Genomic DNA, 26,637 nt, shown 5'->3' on the forward strand with positions numbered 1-26,637 from the left:
CTTTTGATGCCCCTCCTCTTCCTTTGTTAGATTTGTATCTGAGAGTTCAAGGCCCATTTGGTAAGTGGGCAGAGGGGGAAAATTGGCCCAATGTTACCCATGGCTGAGGGAGAATTTGAACCCGAGTCTCCCCAGTCCTACTCCAATACGTTCATCAGAGTACTGTTCTCACTGACTGTGTGTTGGCCTTACTATGTTACTCACTGTGTTGTCCTTCCACTGTCTTCTTAGGAAGAAAATGGGAAGATGTCTACCCAGATGTCTTGTCTGTTTGTCTGTCAGATTGATAGATCGATAGACAAATGGATAGATATAGATCGATAGATCTATCGATCTGTATCTATCCATTCATCCATCTATCCATCCCAGGCCTCTGATCTATCTGTCCATCTATCATCCATCCCAGGCCTCTGGTCTGTCCAATCAACCATCCTTTCCAGGCCTCTGGTCCGTCCATCCATCCATTCCATGCCATGTCACTAGTCCATCTGTCTGTCCATCAATCATACATTCATCCATCCATCCATCCCAGGCCCCTGGTCTGTCCACCTCTCCCTCTATCCTCCATCCCAGGCCTCTGGTCCATCTGTCCATCAGTCATCCATTCATCCTTCCATCCCAGGGCTTCGTCCATCCGTCCACAAATCTATTCATCCCAGGCCTCTAGTCCCTCCCTCCATCCATCCCAGATCTATGGTAGAGAACCCTAAATTGAGGAAGACATTAACCACCCATAAGGGTGAGAAAGATATTTTTATATGTTCGTCTGTGTCTATGTGTCTATGTATACTGGACTTTAATTCATAATTTCACAATCTCTGACATAAAGGAAAAAAATGATGATGAAGAAGCCAGTTCACTGCAGAAACTGTATCAGAAACCTATCCTGGGCAGTAGTATAAACCTAACAAATGATTTATGCTCCTCGAACCGTTTAAAATCTCCCAGTCGAAATGCATCCAAACCTTTCAAAGCTCCCCCTTGACCCCATGATCAATTTGATGTTGCTATTGAAGCGTCCTCCACCATCTCTTGATTTTTCCCAAGATAGTTTTCTGCTGAGCACAATAGTGGTCCGTTTTCGTAGCTGTCTTGTGACAGGCAAGTCCATTCCTTCCTCTCATTCATTGCATAATATGGTCTTTGATTAGTTATGCATTCATTTTTCACATTAGTTACATTTTAACAGGAACACTCCATGTTGTATAACTGTAAACTTCCTTGATTGTGCCAAAGGTATTTGTTTACATCTCAGACCAAGTGTTCTTCGTAGACTTCTAGGAAATGCAAAATTCTTATTTCCTAACTTCTCTCCGAGTTCCCATTTTTATGGGAATCTGATTAGAATCCATAACAATGGCTGGTTTTTAATTGGAAAATCAGGGCATGGAAAGAATAGAGTAGAGTAGAGTAGAGTAGAGTAGAGTAGAGTAGAATAGAATAGAATAGAATAGAATAGAATAGAATAGAATAGAATAGAATAGAATAGAATAGAATAGAATAGAATAGAATAGAATAGAATAGAATAGAATACCTTTATTGTCATTGCATTCCACGAATACAATGAAATTTGAAAGCTACTCCAGCACAGTGCCCCAAACACCACATCACAATCACACTACAGAGTATTTAAAAATTAAAATAATTATAATAATACTAATAGGACTAAATCATAAATGCACTGTTTGATTCAAGACAATTATTGCCTTGGAAAAGAAACTGTTTCTCAATCTATTAGTTCTCATTTTAGGACACCTATAACGCCTCCCTGATGGTAACAGATCGAAATATGAATGTCCAGGATGAGAACGGTCTGTGGAGATTTTTAATGCTCTAGAGAGGAGTCTGGTCTTCGCAATCTCTTCCAAAGAAGAAAGAGAGCAACCAGTGATTTCTTTGTGCTGTGTTTCTAACTCTCTGGAGCATTTTCTTATCCACTGCAGAGCATCCAACATACCACACCGTTACACAGTATGCCAGAATGCTCTCGATGGTAGACCGGTAAAAAATAACCAGCAACCTCTCACCCATAATTGTGAGAAAGATATATCTTGTTGGACTGCATGGGATTGGTGATCGTGTCACAATTGACATCTACATAAAACATTCAGAAACAAAAGTACAAACGCATGTCATTCAGAAATAGATCCTTTTCAAGTGAGAGGATCCAATATAAGGAAACTAAATCTTATGTGGTGTTGTCTTGGAAGTTTCATCTTGTAATTGTCCAAAATAATAAAGAAAGATAGCAACAAAAAATGTAGAGTGAACTTAGTTGATAAAGTTGGAAAGAAAAATAGGAGCAAATAGCTGGAAGGATAAAGAAAACAGAATACAGAGTTAGAAGGCACCTTGGAGGTCTTTTAGTCCAACCCACTGCATAGGTAGGAGACCCTACACTAGTGATGGCTAACCTTTTCCACTTTGCATGCCAAAAGTGCACGCACATGTTTGCGCATGTGTGCCTGCATGCATGATGCAATGTGCTTGCGACTCCTACTGTCCCCCTGCGCATGTGTGCGCGACCCCCCTGCACCACACACTTATGCGCATGTGCACGTAAACCCCCTGCGTGCCACATGCCTCTGTATGCGCGCATGTCTCCCACACGCGCATCCCCCCTGCATATGCGTGACAGATACCCGCCAATCAGCTGGCTGGCAGGGGCGCGTGCGAATGCGCAGTGGGGCTCTTCCGGGCGACCTCTCAAATCTGCGTGCCACTTCCGGCACACGTGCCATAGGTTCGCCATCCCGGCCCTACACCATTCCAGATGTGGCTGTCCAATCTCTTCTTAAAAATTTCCAGTGTTGGAACACCCACAACTTCCAAAAATAAGTAATTCCAATGATTAATTGTTCTCACTGTCAAGAAATTTCTCCTTAGTTCTAGGTTGCTTCTCTCCTTGATGAAAAATTATGGTCCTCCATTCTTTTTGAAAATATTGGCAAGAACATACATGGTTCTCTTATCCTCACATCTTTTTTTTAAATTCTTCCATAGAAAAAGCACTTAGACTTATATACCACTTTACAGTGCTTTATAGCCCTCTAAGCAGTTTACAGAGTCGGTGTCTTGCCCCAACAATCTGAGTCCAAATTTTACCCACCTCGGAAGGATGGAAGGCTGAGTCAACCTTGAATTGAACTGCCGAACTTCAGGCAGCCGGCAGTCAGCAGAAGTAGCCTGCAGTACTGCATTCTCACCACTGCACCACCACTGCTCATTAAATGCTGTTGATCCATTGAAGTCGATGCTGGGCCGTTTTTCAGGGTCAAATCTGGTTATGCTATGTGGCATTTTCTTGTAGACCAGACAATCCATGGTCCATTGGCTTCCTGCAAGGTGTTGTGGTTTGCTGGCAGCCTGTGGAGATGGCAGCGGGACAGTGGGGAACAACGGGACCAGTCCGGGAGTCTGGGGAGGACTCGGATGAGGGTCCTGCGTCCGATTAAGAGATGGGGCCAGGACCATCTGGGAGTTATTTGCTGACTCCGGAGCCTCCAGAGTCTGGCAGCAGCGAAGCAGAGGAGCAAGGGGAGCCTGTTCCCAGTGTGCGTGTACGCAGAGCTGCTAGAAGGCAAGAGCAGCTAAGACAAAAGGGGCGACTCAGAAGTAAGGCTTGGAAGTGATTGCCGTTCCCCTAAGGTATAAAGGATAGGCAAAGGTGAAGAAACCTTTGCAGGAAGCAAAGTCGTTCGCTCTGTTCGGGTTAAACCTTGAAGCTCTGTGTGGACTTTTGTACTTCGGTTGGTTTTTTTACAGTCAATTTGGCATTTCAGTTGTTGGCAGCAATTCAAAGGAGAGAAAGGTGGGTGCTTATCTCAAGAGACAGACTCATTATGGGCTGGGAATGCACATCATTCCCAGCGTTGAAATAAAACAACAGTTGTTTGGACTAAGCGTGTGCTTAATTAGTCTCAGGAAGCCTTGGTCAGAACAAAAGGTCCCTATTGACTTTCTCCTTGCGAGCTTCCCAGGAAAGAAATTGCAAGTCCAAATCTGTGCTCCTGCCATCAGCCTGGTCATGTGATCCCCATTGATTTAAAAAAAAAAAAAAGCTTGTAAGCTTCCTAGGCGTCCCCAGAGACTCGTGGGATGATGTCAAGGAACATCAGAATTTCATTTCCATGGGAGTCACAGGTCCTGGCATTCTGTAAAGTTAGCACTGTGTGAGATATGTTGGTTGAAAAAGGTTTTGCCCTTTAATGAGCTGTTTCACCCAGTTAAAAGTTACCGACATGGGAGATTATGCAGAAAACGTCAGGAACCGAACCTCAGAATTCCTTTAAGCAGCAGTTCTTCCATTGATCTAGGACTTTGTCCCCAGTTTTTCTGAAGATTCAGTTTTGTTGTCGCTTGAAACCAGATAAAATAAAACTTTAAAGTGCAATCAAGTGAGACGGGCCAAAATATATCTTCCATAGGTGAGCACGATACACCTGAGCAAGAACCTTAAGGATCTCCAGCTTATTACGTGAATGTCCTTATGTAGCTTTTTTATGAAACACCAAATTGAAAATTAAACTTGAATAAGGATACCGTTGCAAAGCAAGCTTAATTTTAAAAATTCACTTTTGTACTTTTGCCTCTTAAATTTAAGCTGCGTGAGCTGCACGTTTATTGATAAGCTAGAACCTCTCATTAAACGGCTGGTTAGTCTATAAAATCTGCCCCTTGCTGATTTTTTTCAGTCATAAACTGGAATATCCTAGCTGTATTTTAGCTGTAGCTCCCCACTTGATAACCAAGGTGACTCATGTCTTCATTATTATTATTTTTATGGCACCCAGGTGTTCAGCATACATGTGCTTAAGAGCACCGTTATCTAATGTGATGCCTATCCTTATCTGTTCTAAGAAATTACGATTAACTTGATTTTGAGATCGCTGCAGATTTTGCAGTGGCTTGTGGTAACCTGCCCATTTCAAACCTAACTCCCTTCTTCCTGTATAGTAACACCAGCTGGCGTGAACACTAATATCCCTGGTGCTAAGTTACAGTTCTGAGTAATGTAATTCTGAATAATTACAATGTGTGAGCCCGGCCTTATGGTTGGTAAAATATAGTTTACAGTTCAGACTCTAAGGTGTAATTCAGGCCATTGAGGGAAGTGATCTGGAATCATAGTTGCAGAAAAATAAAAGTTGTGTTAAGTAGTCTTCTTCTTCTTCTTCTTCTTCTTCTTCTTCTTCTTCTTCTTCTTCTTCTTCTTCTTCTTCTTCTTCTTCTTCTTCTTCTTCTTCTTCTTCTTCTTCTTCTTCTTCTTCTTCTTCTTCTTCTTCTTCTTCTTCTTCTTCCTCCTCCTCCTCCTCTTCTTATTCTACTTCTTCTCCTTCTCCTCCTCCTCCTCTCCTCCTCCTCTTATTTTTCTTTTTCTTCCTCCTCTCCTCCTCCTTCCTCTTCCTCTTCTTCTTCCTCCTCCTCTCCCTCCTCCTCCTCCTCTCCCTCCTCCTCATCTTCTTTCTTCTCTTCTTCCTCTTCTTCCTCTTCTCCTCCTTTTTCTTCTTCCTCCTCCTCCTCTTCTTTCTCTTCCACCACCACCACCTCCTCCTCCTCTTCCTCCTCCTCCTCCTCCTTCTTTCTCTTCCACTTCCTCTTCTTCTTTTCCTCCTCCTGCTCCTGCTCCTCCTCCTCCTCCTCTGCTTCTGCTTCTACCTCTGCTCCTCCTCCTCAGGAGATGCAAAGTTTGGACTCTTGCCCTTCTGGCAGCTTCATCCATTGTTAATTGATGTTGTTGTAGGGCAGGGGTGTCAAACTCATGGCATCGTCACGTGTCGTATTGGGGCTTTTCCTCCTTCAATAAAACGGGTGTGGCCATGGCCAGCATATGACACACCTGGGAGTTTGACAGCCCTGTTGTAGAGTGTGATGTGGTCTCTCCATCTTCTTCTGGATCTGCCTCATGTTCTTTGACCTTCTCCTCTTTTTGTATATGCTCTTGAACTGTATTGAATCCCACAACATTAAGACTTGGTTGTTTAAATACTAGAGGGCTGGGCATGTTTCAGAAAGGATTCATAAGAATGAATCTGGAATGGGAAGAGTGCACAGACTGGCCTTTCTCTATTCAGGAAACCTGGGGGTGGGGGGAGATCTTTAAATCCACTTTAAAGAGATGTTCCATGGTAGGCATCTGAATGTATTCCAGAACTTGTGTTCAGAATCATTTTCGAAACACGTATAGCCCTAGTACAGAAACATACTATGCAGCATTGCCCAAACAATAACAGATGATCAAGAATTGCACGTACAAATCCCTCGTCTTATTAGCATGCTTATGCAAGTTCTTTTTTCTCCAGGTCTCTTCCTTGCTTTCATGCGTTCAAATAGTGTGGTAAGAGCAGTTTCAACAATTGGTTGCAGTTCCTAGCAAAGCTCAAAAGCTGCTGATGCAACTAGTTGGATTTTAATAGATCGTTGACCCATCAATAAGGCTCTGACCACTTTACAGATAAAGAGGTAATGTTCTATTGGCTGCCCATATGGGGAACATATTGAGAAATGGTGTAATAATTAACTGTGCTAATGGAAATGTACCTTTTCACTTCCAACCTGGACATGTGAGTGGCAGATATTTTCCCCCCATTCAGTAACATTAACTTGAAAAAAAAAACCTGTATTGCACGATCAAAATGTAAGTTAGAATTTCAGGTGGCCATTAAGCCACCAGGGAGATGCAGAAACGAGCTAAGGGGATTCTGAACAGGTGGCAATATCTAGCTTGGCTGTAGCTTAGTCTAAAAACCAAAGCAGGGGCAGATTTAATCGGAATTAATAAGACACCCACACCCACACCCACACCCACACCAAAACATGCCAAGGCTTCAAAGTTGCAAAGTTTGGGGACCCCTGGCCTAAACTGGCAATTAAAACTGGAGGAGGAGGAGGAAGTAGGAAGAAGAAAAAATAAGAGATGAAGATATGACATGATGATGATAATAATAATAATAATAGGCAAGTCCCAAGATTCCACAGACATAGACACAAATTCACAAGGAACTGAACAATGCCAAAACCAACAGGGTGGTGCCTCAAATGTCATTACATCCCCCCCCCAAAATCTCCCGTCTTGGCTATTGGTAAAACATTCTTTTAATAACAATAACTTTCTCCAGGCATGCCATATGGCATATTCATTGTCAAGAATACTTTTGGGGTTCATGAAATCAATCCTGCCAGGTTAGACCTGAGTAGAAAGCCAGGATATTAGTTAATTAGATAATCAGTAAAATCCCCCAGAAGGGAACTGGGCTTTCAGATTAATGGTGGTGGATCCTGTGTACTGGTCATCCCTTTGTATGAAACGTGGCCTCCTCTGGCTACTCTCAGTTGCATATCTACTTTGACCTTCAGACTATCTTTCTCCAAGGCTACATGTATGTACATGCGGTCTATAGAAGTAACTAGGCAAATAATCCCTGCCCAGGGATGAAATGACCAACAAGGATGTATATGAAGAAACCCAGGTTTGGCCTCTCATAGCTGCAATTATCCAGATTTCTTTCCGTTGATTTTATCAAAGAACTTGAGCAAATTGTTTGACCAGTGCTGCAGCAGCGTGCCTGCACAACCCTTGTCCTTGTTGGCTCACCGCAGCAAAGCCGTCAAGCCCTCCCCTGGAGGATGGAGGCTTCCTAAGCATAGTGATCAAACCAGGTTAGAGGCCACCTTTTCTTTTTAGCCAGACATGATTGGGAGCTGGAGGCCAGGTAGGGCCGGGGCGTACAATTGTTCCCCACCTTCCTTTGAAAGACTAAACTTATTGTTAAGCCTACTGAAGTAGGCTTAACAATAAGTTTAGTCTTCACCTTAGAAGAGTCAGAAATCATAGTACTGATTTTGATCATTATGCAGTTGGAGAATCTCTTGATTTGGGTAGACTGGTGACTCTAGTTTCGCATCCTGTTGCAATGGGAACAAATCCCTCCTAATTTCTCCCTGTTCTTCATCTAGTCTGGCTTTAAGGACCCCAATTTTGGTCTCTCTTGGCCTGATTCACCCAACATTGTTCTGGTTTGTCTGCTGTTTGCAAAGCAAAAGTATACTTCAGCAATCCTCCTCCTCCCCCAGTTTATTGGGAGTAGAGTTTGAGCACATATTCTGCTCCACCGTCAACTTTATGAACTTAAAAGAGATACTGAGGCCTTCCATAGAACTGGAAGCATGATCCTTATGAAAGAATGAGGTTGATTTCAGATTCTTGAGAAGTTGCGGGCCATGTTTACATGTGGAGTGAAAGTCACCCAGTTGTCGGGAGAGCTGTTTATCAAAGGAAATTTGGAGGGATAGCAATAAATTACATTCTTTCAAAATTCTGATTTTTAAACCAGGAGAAGGGAAGTTTAGGTTCAGAATGGCTTCACTTGGTCTGGCATCTGTGTCTTCCTAGGGCAGGGGTCTCCAACCATGGCAACTTTAAGCCTTGGCAGACTTCAACTCCCAGAATTCCCCAGCAAGCTGGCTGGGGAATTCTGGGAGCTGAAGTCTGCCAAGGCTTAAAGTTGCCATGGTTGGAGACCCCTGTTCTAGGGCAATGTCCCTCTACCTTTTGGGCACCAGGGATCGGTTCCGTGGAGAGAGGTTTTTTCGTGGATCGGACGGGGCGTGGTTTTGTGTGCTGCCTACATCCCGCAGATGGGACTTCACGGCCCGGTTTCTGGCATGCTACGACCCAGTGCCGGTCCATAGACTGGGCTTTGGGGACTCCATGACCACCCTTTTCGGGGGGAAATGGTGGTCACGTTTTTTATTTGTTATAATATTATTTATATCTATTGATGGTACTTGTAAGCCAGCTTCAAGAGGCCTGTCTTTGGAATAGAGGGGATATAAATAATTGGAATAGTTTAAATTTGTGAGGGAGTTCAATTATTCGTGTTTCTGATCTTCTGGCTGCTCCATTTATGAACAAAAATAAAATAAAATGACAATCAACTTTAGTGACGTTAAGTTTTGGATGGATGTTCCTCTTGAGCAGGTCCAGGCCATAATTAAAATTCAAGGAAAGAAATGCTGGTGAATGATATCATCCCAAACTTGACTTTAACTCTGTTTAATCTTCAAAGCTCTTTGGAAATTGCAGAGCTGGACACTGGACCAAAACCTTACTTTCTTTCGCCCCTTCTTTTCTTTCTAATAAATGTCCTAAACAGAAGGGGGCACATTTAGGTGGTCATTATTAGAGTTATTGGTAATTCTGCAGTCATCATTCAACATTGTTCTTGGCTTTGTGATGATCTGTCCAGGGACAAATTTGTGCTAAGTCTAAGACATTGTATTTGATCCCTCCCCCCCACCTCAAATCTAGGAATAGAAAATTTAAAATGATGATGTTCTTCATGTAGAAGACCAAAACTACGGTAACAACTGCCATTTGGGCTCAGTCATCCTGTTTCTTCAGATGGATCAGAGATAAATGCTATCTGGAATATAATCAGTATTCACCCAAAACAGCAGTCTAAAGTAAAATATCCCCCTTTTGCTAGTACATGTAATTTATCTACGAACAAGGATGGAATGGAATTTCATTTATTTTTTTGCCTGAGATGTTTACTTTTGTTATTCCTTTTTTACTTTTGAACTCTCTCCCTGCAGAGAGTAAATTCCATCTTGCTGATAGTAGGTCAGTACCTAAAATTTCATCATCTCTCTTGTTAAACATAGCATAACCTTTAATCTGTGCTTGGCTACTGCTGATACACAACTGTTTGTGGAATTTTCCTAGAATTACAATACAGAATATACATGTTGGAGCTCAATCAAACCGACTTAACTCCTACAAATATTATTTAAATATTTAAGCATTAAAATTGTTAGCCCAAACTATCCTTCCTTGAACTTAAGAGTTTCTCAATTTTTTTTCTTTTACTTGATCCTCGAATTCTCATCTATTAATTCCATCCTTGGTTTATTTGGTTTCGTTAATCTACAAATGTTTGTAGTGATTTCATATTGTACTTTATGGCACTGAAAAACATTGGAAGTCAATATCTTTTTTTTCTTCCCCATTATCCTACACCTTTCTTTTCCCTTTCTTCCCATTCCCTACTTTCCTACTACCTTTATTTTCATTTGTATTAAAATGATAATCTCAATAAAATATACAGAAACGGAAACAGAATAGATTGCATAGTTTTCAGAGTTTTGTTGGAGATGGCTTATAACTGACCAGTGTTGCCATCAGATGGTGTTTGGTGGGAGCTGTAGGTTTCTATAGGTCACCTTCTATTCTTACCTCTTCTAGCTTATTACAATACTTCCTGTATACTGTAGTAATAAAATATTCTAGGTTTCAGTGTCTATGGACATTTTCCATCATCCAGGTCATGGTTGACCCAAAGGTGCAATAAAAAGGCAACTAGACTTACTTGGGTTTTTTTTTCTTCCTTGAAAACGTTTCACTTCTCATCCAAAATTCGGTTCAGAATGGAAGAAGCTTCTTGAATGAGAAGTGAAAGATTTTCAAGGAAAAAAAATAAGAAAGTCCAATTGGTTTTTGTTTTTTTTTTTTGGGGGGGAAGTACCTTTGGGTCTAGATATCAATTGTCAACCATCCCACTCAGTCATCCAGCAAAGACTCCTGGCCATTTCTTATAACAAGACTATATTTTACCGAAGATTAAATGGTTACAGAAATAGTGTAAGTTGGCTCTAAGGTTTTCCCATGCACAAAGTTCGCAGTATTGCTCTCTTCATCTTTTTCGCCTGCATTTAATTAACGATTATAAGCAGTTTTAAGAGAGGCCTATTGGAAATCCTTAAACATTGTTTTTATTTGTATGCAGTCATGTAGTGTGAACATAAAATATTTCTGGAAATCTTTTCCCCCGTTTTTTTTTTTTTTACTTTTAATATTTTACAAATGCTGTTTACAAAAGCGAAATGAAAAAAAAAATGTGTTTCCGATGTCCAAAGTTCAGGACATTTTGCTTGAAATAGCTATTACGATTCAAATTACCTTAAAAGGATTTATATCTTAGTGCTTTAAATTATTTAACTCTTGAAACTGGAGGTAAGGGATCAAGTTCTTCATTATGGTTGGATGATGCTGTAATTTTCTGCAACAGCACAACTGGAGTAAGTGTAAAAAAAAATATCCATGCACATCTCATGGAGATTTCTGAAGACATGGTGACCTCTAATGGTCAGATAAGCATCAACATTCAACATTTTTGCCTTTCTTGGGGAAGAGACTAGTGCCGTGATGGCGAACCTATGGCACACGTGCCATAAGTGGCACGCAGAGGCATTTGTGCTGGCACGTGGGCCTCAGGAAAACTTGCCTCACTGCGTATGCATGTGCCTCACAGCTGATTTTTTTTCCGGTTGATTTGAGGCCCTTTTTTTGCCTCTCGGAGGCTTGGAAAAGGCCTCTGCAAGGCTTTTCAGGACCAATTATAGGCCCATTTCGTCACTTCCTGTAATACCAGAAGTGATGAAACGGGCCTATAATTCGGCCTGAAAAGCCTTGCAGAGGCTTTTTCCAAGCCTCTGGGAGGCTGAAAAATCAGCTGTCAGCTGCAGTGCAGGTAAGGGGGTAGGGGTGGGGCACGCATTGCATTCTGGGTGCTGGCACGTGAGTGCGTGCTGGCACACATGCAATTTTTAGCACAGGAGCCCACTGGATTAGTGTATGCTACTGAACTCTTATTTTAGAAGACAACTGGAGATTGTTATCAAAATGCTGAATAGACTTTTTGTATGTTTTTCAGTTCTTTGCAATAGAACAAAACTTCTGAGATTTCTGCCAGAGATGTTGGATTCCTGACTCCCAAGCTTTACCAAAGTATATTTTGCCATAATATTCAAAAATTGCTGATGCAAGAAATCAACTTTTTGCACTTTGTAATGTAACACAAATCTTGAAGATTCCAGGAAGGTGAAAAATGGTCGATCCCACTTCAACAGAGAAATCTAATTTGGAAATTTTCATCTTTGACTTGTTCATTTCATGTTATTGAACAATGTTGGTTATTTTATCATTTTTAAAAACAACAATGTTTTGTGTATACTTTGGAAAAATGTCACCTTTTTCTTTGCCTATACTGATAGGGATCAAGGTTTTAGGAGGAGCTTTTGACAGTAAATTAAAGAATAAAATGGTAGAATGACCATTGTTCACTCTTATGCTCTGAGATTTTCAAAATATAAAGTATAACATAAAATGAATTTTTAAATACACAGAATGCGAACTCCAAGAGGACTATAAATTCAGTGTTTTTAATCTGTTGATGAAATCAATTTTGAATATTTTTATGAATATTTATTATTATTATTGTGCATTTCCCCAAAACTCCCTGGATGGAATTTGTTTCTTGAGTATTTTATGACAGATCATAAAAATCTGTGAATGAATTGTTTGAAAAACTATGAATGAGTAAAGATTATTTTTTAGGCACTATTTACAAAATGAACTGTTGTGTAGAACACATTATACATGTTCCCCATAATCCAAATCCTGCAAGGAAAACAAAATGTCCAGGAGACCTCAAATTCACATGTTCTTCGGTGCACCCATTCTTTCAACTGCTCCAAGCAACCCCAAAGAAGAGAATAGTTCTTTGGTTAATGAGAAACCATGGAGAGAATTACACCTTTCATTTACCAATGACAGTTTTAACCTTTGTAGCGCAAACTTCAGCTCTCTTGAGCATGAGAGCGCAAATGATGCTGTTTTATTTGTCAATTCCAAAGATCACTTCCCAGTAGACTTCGAAAAAAGAGGTGGCTCGGTTGATGCCTTTATGACCGATGGAGCAACATCAGTTGGATGTGTCAAGTCCTCCAGCCATAAAAAGAAGGTCCCGGGTGAGTCACCTGACAGTGATATAAGCAGAGGGAACCAGAAAAAGCACTGTGTATGTCAACAAAGCAAAAAGGATTATACTGAAGGAAATGCTAGTTGTATCATAAATAACCATCTTGATAATTCTCCCTTGCTTCTTGAGGTGAACGACTTAAAAAATTTTGTGGTAGATAATCACAATCTACCCTCCTTTCAGTGTGAACCTCAGGGTGAAAATCTACTCCTGAGTCACTATCTGAAAACATGTTCAGAAAAAGCAGATGAGTCGAAACCTGGAAACCTGCCGGATGGACCTTCAAATCTTGACCTATCAACAGATAATGAATTCCTTAGTGTTCTGACTTTAAGCCAAGTGGCTCTCTGTTCTGGACAGTATGCCGTAGGACAGAATGAAATGCAAAATAAACCTATAGCAGGGGAAGGAGTAGAATTGGCCCTGCCCTGTAGGGAAGACACAACAGATGGAGAACCTCTACTTAAATCAAATGAAGGTGTTAAGATGGCTGTTAAGAAAGTTGACACAAACTCTGAAGCCAACTCTGATTGTTCCATAGAACTCTTTGATTCAGATAACTCAGGTCAAGATAACTCAAATTTCAAAAAATGTAGTCCTGTATCTTCACCTGTTAATAACAAAGGACGGGACCTTAAACCCCAACAGAAAAGACAACTATGTTCTCCAGAAGACCACCATGCTGAAAGAACTCAAGCATCTGATGATAATGCGACGACTTCCCACTTTACTTTTGGAGATCAGCAGCTACCTAAAAGAATCAAATTAGCATGCTCTCCTCTTCGCCCGGTTAAAATAACTGAAAAAACAAGGATCCCGGGAATTGGGAAAGCTCAGAAGAAGCTGTCGTTGCTTAAGGATTGTGTTGAGAAAGGCCGGAAGTTCTCTGTCTTGGTTGTAGTGCTACATCCTTGCCATATCAAAGAAATCAAGATGGGAACTAATGCATCCTGCAAAGTCCCCTTAGCCACAGTTGTTGTTGCCGATCAGTCAGACGTGAGACAGAAGGTTGTGTTGTGGAGAGCAGCAGCTTTTTTATCACTTACCGTCTTTCCTGGAGATATCGTACTCTTCACAGGTGAGTCCGTAAAACACATATCCAACTGTAAGAGGGATATTTATATATGCTTAGTTTTCACAATTACTATGCTGTTTAAACAATACCCAAGCCATAAATTTTAAATATGATCTGGAAATTGTTGGGTTGACACTGCTCCTCCATTGTGAGGTCAGTGTTGTCAATATTTTTAGAAGATGGGATTATCCAGCCCCTGGAAAATGGCGTCCTCATTATTGTTGTATTGATGGATACATGATTATGCCCAGAACTGAGATCATACAAACAGACCCAATCCATGTATGTTTCTGTTGACTTGCAGAGGTCTACTAATATCTTTATATTTTTGAGACTTCTTCCATAAGCGCATATTTTTTTAAAAAGTGCAAAATAAAAATATTCCCAGAACTGCACAGAAAACAGGGAACAAAACGAGATATATGCCTGTCGCTATATGGAAATCCATGAAACATCTGTGGAATTACATTGTAATGTTTTTTCTTCCACAGAAGCTGTCCCACATTTTGTTTATGCTCTCCTAAATTTGCCTTTAATTTAAGACAAATTTAAGCATTAAGCTTTTTGGTCACTTCCTTTTTCCTCCTCTTTCTCACCCTGTGTCCATTCAAGGATTTTTCCAGACTAGGATTTGAGAAAAGCTTTTCCCTTGGGCGTAGTTTCACTTTTAAGGTTGCAGTTTAAATCTTACCTAAAATTTGCCATGCTATTGAAATGGGAATCTGTTGCTTTATGGCTGACTCTCTTAAGCTAAAATGAGTTCCTGATTCTGTTTTTAAGAGTATGGGATGAGAAAGAGTGAACGGTTCTCTAATTCTCAAAAATGTGAATTACCTAAATTCAGCCTATCCAATCTTTGTTATGATATGGGTGCCCCTAAAATGTCATTGATAGTTAATTTTACTAGGGTCTGCTATTGATCTAATGGGGCACCTGCTAAAAAAGCCAAGACAGTTCTAGGCTGCATTAACAGAGGGATAGAATCGAGATCACGTGAAGTATTAATACCACTTTATAAAGTCTTGGTAAGGCCACACTTGGAATACTGCATCCAGTTTTGGTCACCACGATGTAAAACAGATGTTGAGAAAGAGTGCAGAGAAGAGCAACAAAGATGATTAGGAGACTGGAGGCTAAAACATAAAGAACGGTTGCTGGAATTGGGTATGTGATGACCCAGGGTGGGATACAAAATAAACACAGTCACAAAAAACAGGTGAAGCCCCTTTTATTCCTTCACTTTGCTTCCAAGCTCCAAATGTCCTTGACTGGAGACAAAAAACTCCCACACAAACAGTACAAGAAGGAGGAAATGCCATTTAAATTATAAACAGTAAAAAACAACACAAACCAGGCAAGATAAGGGCTTGAAGATGTCCACAGATATCAGAACACACACTGGAAAAGACACCAAACTCAGAGAGGAACAATAAACTAGAGATATTTCCACGCTTTGTTTCCAGCACTCGCCTGTACGCATGTCCATCCTCTTATCCAGTTGTCACAGCCGCAGCTCATGAAGAGGATCAAGGCCCTCTCTTCCCCAGTAGACCATGTCTCTCCCTTATCTTCTCCTCCCTGCGTGCCCTAGGACGGAGAGGGGATGGGCCTGGGTCCTTCTCTTACTGCCCAGCCAGCCTCTGCCCTTCCCCAGCCTCCTCCACAACCTCTGGAGCCACACTTCCACTCCCTGTCGGCTGTTCCTCCTCTCCTTCAGAGTCAGTCTCCACCAGGGGCATGACAGGGTACGTCTAGTTTAATGAAAAGAAGGACTTGGGATGACATGATAGCAGTGTTCCAATATCTCAGAGGTTGCCACAGAGAGTAGCATCAAGCTATTCTCCAAAGCATCTGAAGGCAAGACAAGAAGCAATGGATGGGAACTAATCAAGGAAAGAAGCAACCTAGAACTAAAAAGAAATTTCCTGACAGAACAATTAATCAGTGGACCTCCAGAAGTTGTGAATGTTCCAACACTGGATATTTTAAAGAAGAGATTGGACAACCATTTGTCTGAAGTAGTATAAATAAGGTTTCCTGCCTGAGCAGAAAGTTGGACTAGAAGACCACCAAGGCCTCTTCCAACTTTGTTATTCTATTCTAACCGAGGGGTAAATGGTTTTAAAGGCCATTTCCCAACCCTCTTAAACATTTGACATCTTTGTCTGGTTAAAACAGACCCATTCCATGTACATTTCTCTTGACTTTCAGATGGCCTCTAGATTCTCTTATGTTTTTGAGATCTCTGCCTTAAGTGCAGATTTTTTTTTAAAAAAAGTGCGAAATAAAAATATTCCAAGAACTGCACTGACAATGAGGAACAAAATGAGTTACACAACCCTAAACCAAATGGCACCAAGGCAAAAATGCATTTTCCATGGATGGATCTCCTTTGTCTTTTTTCTTGCAGATGTTGTCGTTTGTGAGAATCGTTGGGTTGGAGAAATGATGCTGCAATCAACCTTTACAACCAAACTGATCAACCTTGGAAGCTGTTCAGCTATTAATCCAAAGGAAGGTGAGAACTGACAAACTCCAGGCAGAAGAATCTTGTCTCAAGGACGAGCCACTAACTCATACTGTTCGTCAAGCCATTAACTCAGTGGTCTCCAAACTTAGCAGCATAGTTGTCTGGAGAATTCTGGGAGTTGAAGTTCACAAGTCTTAAAGTTGCCAAGTGTGGGGACCCCTGCATTAACTTCTTGCAGCTTTTACTACCGTGTTTCCCTGAAAATAAGACCCTGTCTTTTTTTTGCCACCAAAAAGGCATCAGATCTTATTTTCAGGTGGGGGGATGTCATCTACTGACTCACCTCACTTGCGTGCGTTGCCCCGCTGTCAGGGGCCTTCAGGAACTTCTGTAGCCGGCAAGGCTTTCTGGATCGATCCAGAGCTTTGTTATCAGCTACAGAGGCCTTCAGGAAAGCCTTTCCACCCTTGCTGGCTGTAGAAGAAATGTGCCGGCAAGGCAGGTGTCGGATGTGCAAGGCCTGGCTACAACTGTCCAAAGGTAAGTAGTAGGACAGCTCCATCACCACCCCCATCCACCACCCTAGCTTAATTTTTATCTGTGCACTCTGGAGTGGGCGGGAGTCTTCATTAGGGCTTATTTTAGGGTAGGGCTTATATTGGGTGCACTTGTAAAAATCAAGCTAGGGCTTACTTTCAGGATAAGTCGTATTTTTGGGGAAACACAGGAATAGAAATACAGTATATTTTTCCAAGTTAATTAAAGAAAGGATGGACAGGTTGCCCTCTACTTAAAACTATTCATTTAGTGACTGCTCAAAGTTCCAACAGCACTGGAAAAAAGTAGCTTACGACCATTTTTCACATTTATGACCATCCCCATCATCAAGTGATCAAAATACAGGTGCTTGGCAGCTGGTTCCTATTTATCCTGGAGTCATGCGATCACTTTTGTGACTTTATGATAAGCCAAGTCCTTGGAGGAAGCCAGATCGACTGAACAACTATGATACCTAATTTAACAACTGCGGCGATTCAGTTAATGATGGCGAGGAAGGTCTTAAAAGGGGCAAAACTCACAACTGTCTGGTTTAGTGGCAGAAATTTTGGGCTCGATTGTGGTCGTAAGTTGAGGACAACCTGTAATGCAGAGGGAATATTTGAAGGTTAAAAGCAGTCTTAACCTTTGGATTTGTTAACGGTGAGATGTATCTAGGGCTCAATAAAATCTGTTTTTAATCTGCTTTTCATCCCACTCTCTTAGTCCAGCCTCTTAGCCTTGGCAATGGTTGATCATAGATGTGTATTCTTTCTGTTGAGGAAATGGATATGGGGAACGGTCTTCTGCTTATTGAAAAGGGCCAGAACAAGGGCCCATGTGGCTTCAAATTCTGTAATAACGAGAGCTTTCACGATCAAAATTATAAACTAAAAGATTAGAAAAGATAGAGAGAATGGATAAGACATTGAAGTCTTATCAAGGACTCAGTAGTAGAGGAAGCCCTAAGTTGACATTTATTTTGAGTTCAGAGCAGGATAACAGAATAACAGAAGGGACTGTTGCAAATTGGGCTTCCCAAGAACATGAAGCCGATTCCTCGGCCCAATAAAACCCCTTTTATTTAGGTTAAAGGGAATTCCTCTCCAGCAAAGTCCCGATAAACAGTCTTTCATGAGATTTCACAACGACAGATCTTAATCAGGCTTGGAGAGTTGCCAGGCTGGTATCTTCCAAACGCCACTCTGTAGCAGCAATTACTTGGCAAGAAGTCAGGAACAGATCTTCACCGTAATGAACTGAACTATTGTCTCCTGCAAACACCTCTCCCCTTTCACTCCTTTTTATTTCCTTTGGGAGGGGCCATTCACTGTCCACCTGAAGCTTTTACTCCCGAGTTGACTCTTGTTCCTTAGCTGTTCCCTTCTCCTGGTAGCTCTGTGCATGCGCACACTGGGAACAGGCTCCAGCTGTTCTTCTGCCCCACCGATGTCTGACTCTGAAGGCAGCTGATAACTGTCAGACAGTCCTGGCCCCATCTCTGGATCCGATGCAGAGCCCTCATCAGAGCCTTCCCTAGACTCCAGGACCAGCCCATGTTCCTCCTCAACCTCCTCACTGTCCAAGTCTGCTGCCAGCTCCACTGGCCGTTGGTGGGACACAAAAGAGATCTTCTAGTCCAGGGGTGTCTAATCAAGGCCTGCAGGCTGGACCTGGCCCACGGGGTGTTTACACGGGGCCGCCCTGGAAATAGTGAAGGAAGGACCAGCTTCTGCCTGCGAAAACGGACCCCGCGATGGCCAGGCGAGGCCCTCATGAGCTCCGTTTTTGCTGGTAGATGGTTGCAGGAGGCCGTCGCAGCCAAAAACAGATTGGGAGACCATTTTTGCTGGCAGAGTTCTCCAGCCACTACAAGTACCCCTGACATGAATGACGTCAAGCTGGCCACGCCCACCCAAGCCCCCTGAAGTCAAACATAACTCTTATGTGCCCCTCAATGAAATCGAGTTTGATGCCCGTGTTCTAGTCTGCATGCACTCCATCCTCTCAAGCTGGAAACAGATTATATTCCCTTGTTATATTGCATAAAATAATTTCAGTTATCCCTGTTCAATAACAATGTATCAGAGACGTAAGGCTAATTCCACTTCCCAGTAATATTTGGTGTAGAGCCACCGACAAAAGAAATATATGCAGCCTCCATATAGCCAAAGGTGAGATCAATTGTAATCTCTCTTCTTTTTTTTTTATTTAAATAATGGAATGTGCGGAAATGAGTAGATCAACAATGGCAATCAAAGAACAGGAAGAAAAAGAGTACTATAAGATTTGGAATTTATTTTATGAATGGTTAGAAGAAGAAACTAAAATATGTGGGAATAGCAATAACATAAGTGATTGACCTTGAATGAATAAGAGAATGAATATAATTTAGTAAGGATGGAATATATGAAAGATAATAACTATAATGTTAATGATAGTATAATAATTAGATAATATGATATAGCAGTGGTGGCTAAACTTTTTGGGCTCTTGTGCCAAAAATTGTGCATGGACTTGCATGCTCGCGTGCCAGCTCCCAGAAGGCAATGCACGCGCCCCCCATGCCCCCTGCACAGGCATGCGTAATCCCCATCCCCACCCGCCGCCCCCCTTACCTGCACTGCGCCTCACAGCTGATTTTTGGCCGGTTTGAGGCCTTTTTCGTCCTCCCAAAGGCTTGAGGAAGGCTTCTGCAGGCCGAAAACTAGCCCCGTTTCGTCACTTCCGGTATTTTCGGGAAAAACAGGAAGTGATGAAACGGGGCTAATTTTTGGCCTGCAAAACCTGCAGAAGCCTTCCTCAAGCCTCTGGGAGGCCGAAAAAGGCCTCAAACCGGCTGAAAATCAGCTGTGAGGCGCACACATGCCAGTGAGGTAAGTTTGCCTGCAGTTCACATGCCGGTACAAATGGCTCTGCGTGCCACCTGTGGCACGCTTGCATTGGTTCGTCATCACGGTGATATAGAAGGTTGATTAGAATGGTCATGAATGTAATTAAATAAGAAATGTATGATAATATCATTACGTGCATATAAAAAAAATCTCTTTATTTCTCCAAGCCTCCCATATAGTGGACAGTCGTCTTCTCCAGGATTTGCTGACCTACGTTTCTGCAAAGCACAGCCCTCTTCAAGCTCTGACCCCAAGGCAAAGTCAGAGCCTGGACCTTGTTCCTCACGTCCTTCTAAATCGGCTCAAACCAGATACTTTGGTGCATGCGGTGGTGAGGATCATCAACATCACAGTGCTGATAGGCGAGTTGCATGTCTAATCCTAGAATTTCTTGGAAGGCCCCAAATTTGGTGCATGGCATGGCGGTGGAAAAGTGTATTAGAATAGAATAGAGAGTAGAGAATACAGTAGAGTAGAATAGAATAAGAAGAGAAGAGAATAGAATAGAATAGAGAATAGAGAATAGAATAGAATATAGGAATTAGAATAGATAATAGGAATAGAATAGAATAGAATATAGGAATAAAAATATAGGAGTAGGAATAGAGTAGAGTAGAGTAGAGTAGAGTAGAGTAGAGTAGAATAGAATAGAATAGAATAGAATAGAATAGAATAGAATAGAATAGGAATTCTTTATTGGCCAAGTATGATTGGATACACAAGAAATTTGTCTTGGTGTAAATGCTCTAAGTGAACATAAAAAAGAGACATTCGTCAAGAGTCAAGAATCATCAGGTTCAACACTTAACAATAGTCATAGGGTACAATAAGCAATCAAATCATACTAGGAAATAGTCAATATAGATCATAAGGATACAAGCAACAAAGTTGCCGCCATACAGTCACAGGTGAGAGGGGAGGGGTGATAAGGAGTGATGAGAAGATTAATAGTGATAGTAGTGCAGACTTTGTCAATAGTTGGACAATGTTGGGGGAATTATTTAGCAGAGTGATTAGAGATGTAATTGCTGAAAACTATAGATTGTGTATGTCTTCTCAATCATCCAGGTCATGGTTGTCCCAAAGGTGTTTTTTCAAGAAGCAACTGGATTTCTTGGTTTTTTTTCTTTGAAGATGTTTCACTTCTCATCCAAGAAGCTTCATAGATTTTGTAACTCCCTTTTTCCTGCATGCCTTCTCTAAAAAAAAATACCAGCCAAGCTCTTGAGTCCAGCTCTTTGTGAGGGACATTATCCTGTCTTCCTATTAACCGTGCAAATATCCTTTCCAGGTCTATCTGAAGGAGAAAAAAACAGGAGTAATAGCAGAGTACCCTGCATCTGAAATCTTGTTGATAAGAAGAAGGTCACGAGTTGGTTTGAGACAATCTGATGTTTCCTTCTTGACAAAACAAGCCTTAGATTCTTCTGATTTCACAACATCCTTTTCTGGGGGTTGATGTGATACTAACGATATGAAGAAATTGTGTCTAGCATCAGCCTTTATTAACATTAATAATTAACTTCTTAGATAAAGAGAGATGTTTTGTTTTCGTGAAATCAAAGGGTGTCCAGAATTATGGATTATTTTTGGACCTTTTCCTCTCTTGGTCTCCATATTAACATAAGTAAACTGCTTGTTCCTCAGTCCTAACTGGAAAGCCTCAGAAGACTGCACGTTTTCTGCAATTTCTAAACAGCAATTGCAACTGTAAAAGCACTGTGAAGCGGTAAATAAGTCTTAAGTACTATTGCAATTAATGTTTAGAAATTGCAATAGTACTTAAGACTTATTTACCGCTTCACAGTGCTTTTACAGTCCTCTCTAAATGGTGTAGAGAGTCAGCCTGTTGCCCCCAACCATCTGGGTCCTCATTTTACCCACCTGGGAAGGAGGCTGAGTCACCCTTGAGCCTGGTGAGATTTGATCTGCCAAATTGCAGGTAGCCGGCAGTCAGCAAAAGTAGCCTGCAATACTGCACTCTGACCACTGTGCCAGTGTGGCTCAATACTAAAGAAAAAGTATTAGTTACCCGTTAAATAGATTGAAAGCCTAATTATAAACATTCATGGGAATCCTGGTTTTGAAATTTGGTTGTTTTGAAAATGTAACATCTGTTACATTAATTATGTAAAATGTAACACAATCTGTTAATGAAATTGAAGAGAAGTATAGCTACCTCTTCCCTCTGCCTATTAAAGCCTTGAATCTCATTCCTTCAAATTCCACATGGAAATCTTTTTTTTTTTAACATAAAGGATTTATGTTTAACCTAAGCATAAATCAGAGCATTTCTTTGTTTAACATGACATCTTGGAGTGTAAGGTAAGAGGTTGCGAGCTGCAAACCTATTAATCTAAACTAGTCCTTCATGCTGTTGTTCTCTGAATAAAATTACAGCGGTATCTTGGTATTCAACTGCTTCAAAACTCATTTAATTTGAAACTTGACACATTTTTGATGTGAAAATGTTGTCCCGGTACTCATATTTTCTTTGTTACCCGGCGTGTTGCAAAAGGAAGAGAAGGGGATGGCTGCAAAGGTAGGAAGTAGGACGTAGGAAAAAGGACAGACAGAAAGTTTTTCCCAGCCAAAACAAAGGTAAATCACTAGGTTTGCTTGGCCCTTGTTTTTAGTACCCCTCGTGCATCCCAGAACCAATTAACATTGAGTACCAAAGTACTACTGTGGAGTCAAACCAAGTTCCCAGTCCCTACAAGCACAGAGGGATGGGTGACATCACAGAAGGAAGTAAACCATGCTTTTTTGTTCCCATTTTTCAACCTTAGAATCCACGTATAGTTTTAAAGGAGAAAAGCAAAATAAAATCATCTTAACAGTGGAACAAATCAAGGGACAACCTTATGCTTTGGTCGTTTGGGGTGATGCAGCAGCCCGGTGTCTTCAGCTCCAAAGGAAAAAAGGTAAAACAAGCATTCAAATAATGTTAGGCCTATGGCTGTATCACACTACCATGCAAGAAGCCAGTAATGCAGACAATCCTCCTTTGTTTCAACATAAATCAGCTTTCCATCTACAGACTCTTCAAAAGAAGGAGAGAGGCAGGCACCCCAGACAGTGAAAAAGTTCATTCATGTTAAAAACAACGCCCAGAATTTTAAGCAATGACTCGAATGGCTGGGATTTTATTTCGGCTATTATTATTTCATGCTTTTGTTAACTTTTATTATACAGCCACCCACTGAAACAGATTCTGTATTCTTAGGTTCATGGCCTATAGATCAAGATATAGCCAAGATTGAAATACATGGGCCAGGAGTCTCTAAACTTGGCCACTTTAAGACTTGTGGACTTCAATGCCCAGAATTCTCCAGACAGCATTGAGGAATTCTGGGAGTTGAGGTCCGCAAGTCGTAAAGTTGCCAAGGTTGGAGATCCCTGGTCTAGGCCCTTAATTAGGACCAGGAGCCGTAATGTTGCTTCTTCCACTGGTTTCTGTCACCTAAAAAGATATTCCTTTGTTTTTTTTAGCTGCCAGCAGAAAGGGAGTGGGGGGAAACGGTGCATTCCTCAAGTGCTTAGATAATCACCCTGGCAGCCCAAAATTGTGGCGGGCAAGAATATTACTGGAAAGCGTGATTGATGAACCTTGGCTATGGAGATTATACATCCAGGGGGGAAGACCAGGGGAAAGGAATGATGCATTTTAGTGTCGGCTGCATCCAGCTAACGCCAACATGGCCACTTCTAATAAATCAATGTTTGTTTGTTTTTACTCTTGAGAGATGCGGCTAGAGACTTACGATTTGAATGGGGGTGGATCGGTTGGAGCCCTGACACTTTCGTCATTCCCCACAAAAAAAGAAGTTTGCCTCAAGCTGGGTAGAAACTGTATGCTCAAAATATAATTCAGTTACTATTGTCGCAAATAGGAAAATGCGAGTGAGTACAGGTAATCCTCAACTTACAATAATCCATTTAGTGACATGGCCGTTCAAAGTTATGACGGCACTGAGAAAAGGGTCTTTTCTCACGTTTTTCACACTTGCACAACTGTTGCAGCCTCAACAGCCCACTAAGCCACGCTCACAGAACCAGTAGTAAAAAAAACTTGACTCCCACCACTGCAGGAGACGGTGAGTTCTAGTCCTGCCTTAGGGACGAAGCCACTTGGGATCCCTTGGGCCGGATAATTTTCCTCAGCCCTAGGAAGGAGTGATGGAAAACCACTTCTGAAAAACCTTGCCAAGAGTACCACAGGGGCTCTTTCAGGCTGTCTCCAAATGCCAGACCCGATTGAATGGAAAGTAGGGGGGAACAGATTTTGAAGCTGGTGTCTCCTTTATTATCTGCTATTTTATTTTGGGAAAAAACTGTGGAGTATTTTGTTCAAAGCTTCACTGATCCGAATGCTTTTCTCTTCCTCCCTAGATCATATTTGGGAATTTAAGTATCTCTTTGTCAAACACAACCCGGTCTCTGGTGACCTGGAATTGCACACCACACCTTGGTCGGTCCTAGAGTGCCTTTTCGATGATGATGAAAGAGCTGAGGCCTTCAGAGAGAAGTTTGAAAGGAAGGTCCAAGAGTTGATGAAGATGACCACCCTGGCTTCCCATCTAGAAGAAAAATGTTCAGGTGAGATTCTTATTCCTCCTCCAGGATTAAGACATCCCTGTGACTTAATATAACTCTTGAATAGCAATAGCCACTTAGACTTATATGCCGCTTCACAGTACTTTTACAGCCTTCTCTAAGCGGTTTTACAGAGTCAGCCTCTTGCCCCCAACAATCTGGGTCTTCATTTTATCCACTTCGGAAGGACAGAAGGCTGAGTCCACCTTGAGCCGGTAAGAATTGAACTTCTGGCTGTGGGCAGACTCAACCTGCAATACTTCATTCTAAGCACTGCACCACCATGACAGGAAGGAAGGAAGGAAAGGGAGGGGAAACACAGAAGGAAGGAGAAAAGGGAGGGAGGGGAGAGAAAGAAGGAAGAAAGGAGAAAAGGGAGGAAGAGAAAGAAGGAGAGAAAAGGAAGGGAGAAAAAAAGGAAAGGAAGGAAGCAATATCACTTAGACTTATATACTGCTTCACAGTGCTTTCCAGCCCTCTAAGCAGTTTACAAGGTCACAGTCTCTTGCCCTCAACAATCTGAGTCACCTCGGAAGGACGGAAGGCTGAGTCAACCTTGAGACTGGTAGGATTTGAACTGCCAAATTGCAGGCAGCAGAAGTAGCCTGCAGTACTGCATTATTCTTTATTTGAATACTTTATTTGGCTCAGCCCGATTAGATACAGGACAGAATTTTCTTCCTTTTCACTTCCAAAGAATTTGGAGACAAAAAGCATTGCAGCTCAAAACCAGGCTCAAAACTCTCTTGAGAAAGTTTATAACCAACAGGGAACTGCAGGGATATGATGGCTCGTCAAAACACATCATCCTCTGTGCTCTTGATTTGACCCAGCCGTGGCATGATCAAGAATGAAGTCTTAACATGTGCGAGCATCAGCCCAGCATGGTTGTCCTTTGGGTCTGTGTGGACAAGCCGTCACCGCTGATCTTAAACCTTGCTGTACTACAAAACCGTGGTGGGCTGCAACCGGAAAAACAGGGGGGAAAAACAGAAAAAAAAACCATGTATCCAACAGTAACAACAATAACAAAATGTGTACAAAAGAAAAAGGGGTGGAAATGACACAAACATCTAACATTAAACACTAGCTCGACACCTGTGCTTCGCTACGCAACTATGTGATCAGGCTTAGGTTTGGGGAAGGAAAATAAGGAGAAAAAAATTATGCGTTTACCTACCAGCATCCATTGGTATTCATCTGGCTAGCGCCCTGTCAGTATGTCAGAGAGTTGAGGGCTGTTTGCAAATTGAAAGAATATTCGCTGTGTGAGCAAGGAGGAGACAGCAAGGAGCCTGGGCATGGTTTAGCTCAACTGTTCTATACTAAAGCTGCTTGGTGCTGTGAAATTGAAACTGAAACTCCTCTGCTTGTGTTTTGCATTTGGAACAGATTTCTTTTCAGGTGGGGAGGGGCAGTCAAAGTCCTTAGTATTGGAGCATGTTAATAATAATATACGAACTACTAATGCTCTGATGGTGATTTTGAAAAACCCTTTCTTAGCGAGCCCCTAGAAGCCAAGAAGAACATATGGACCAAATTTCAAGTTTGTAGGCTTTACGGTTCTGGAGATTTTGTGATGATGCATCAGTGGTATTTTGCTTTTATATGTATAGATTTTTTTAAAAAATCACCCTGACTGGATGCTGTAAAGGAAAATATTTTAAAAAATGATAAATTCTCCTCCCCTTACATAAATAGTTATACACTTTCTCATCCTTATTTAACAAGTAAAATATACACTATATATTGTGTATATAGTTATACATTATGTATGTGTGCGTGTGTATGTGTGTGTTTAAATAGCTATACACTTTCTCATCCTTACTTAACAAGACAAATATATAAACAAATGTTTCATTCTTGTGGTTTTCATAGGAACAATCCAAGTGAAGGCCTGTGTTTCAAAGCTGAGCTTTACAGATGCTTCCCTGTCCCAGCTGGTCTTTGACGCCGATACTTCCCTGGAGCACATATTCGCTTCTCTTTCCCTGATCACCTACAAGGGGTGTGCAAAATGTGGCCGTGAACGAGAGACCGATGACAACGAGATCTACAAACAGTGCCCTACCTGCTTACCTTCGAACCAAGTCAAAACCTTCTACAGGTAAACGGAAAAAAAAGGCGGAAGATGAAAAACTAAAATTGCTCAAGTTCCTGGCAGCTTCCCCTTGATAGTTCGGACCTTCCCCATAGTTGCATCGCGTATTATTTAAAGAAAGTCTAGCAAAATAGCTCGGCCTT

General features: G+C 41.5%; 1 protein-coding gene across 6 annotated transcripts in view; it reads left to right on the forward strand.

The window, feature by feature from the left end:
- SHLD2 (shieldin complex subunit 2) overlaps positions 1–26,637 on the forward strand; it is a 133,984-nt gene that overhangs the window by 9,954 nt on the left and 97,393 nt on the right. For 3 of the 6 annotated variants that reach the window (XM_087963848.1, XM_026674204.2, XM_087963846.1), the window contains exons 2-7: positions 11,715–13,899; positions 16,307–16,414; positions 19,965–20,159; positions 22,587–22,721; positions 24,190–24,396; positions 26,272–26,500. In XM_087963848.1, coding sequence (XP_087819974.1) covers positions 12,477–13,899; positions 16,307–16,414; positions 19,965–20,159; positions 22,587–22,721; positions 24,190–24,396; positions 26,272–26,500 — 2,297 coding nt within the window. In that variant the 5' untranslated portion in view covers positions 11,715–12,476. Of the gene's footprint in view, positions 1–6,352; positions 6,463–7,676; positions 7,713–11,714; positions 13,900–16,306; positions 16,415–19,964; positions 20,160–22,586; positions 22,722–24,189; positions 24,397–26,271; positions 26,501–26,637 lie in introns of those variants that run through there. The other 3 variants (XM_087963847.1, XM_087963850.1, XM_087963849.1) reach the window with 3 other exon arrangements.

The sequence above is a fragment of the Notechis scutatus genome, chromosome 4 (assembly GCF_049901735.1).
Source record: "Notechis scutatus isolate UNSWTSFEM ecotype Mainland chromosome 4, rNotScu1.2, whole genome shotgun sequence".
NCBI classification, from domain to species: domain Eukaryota; kingdom Metazoa; phylum Chordata; class Lepidosauria; order Squamata; family Elapidae; genus Notechis; species Notechis scutatus.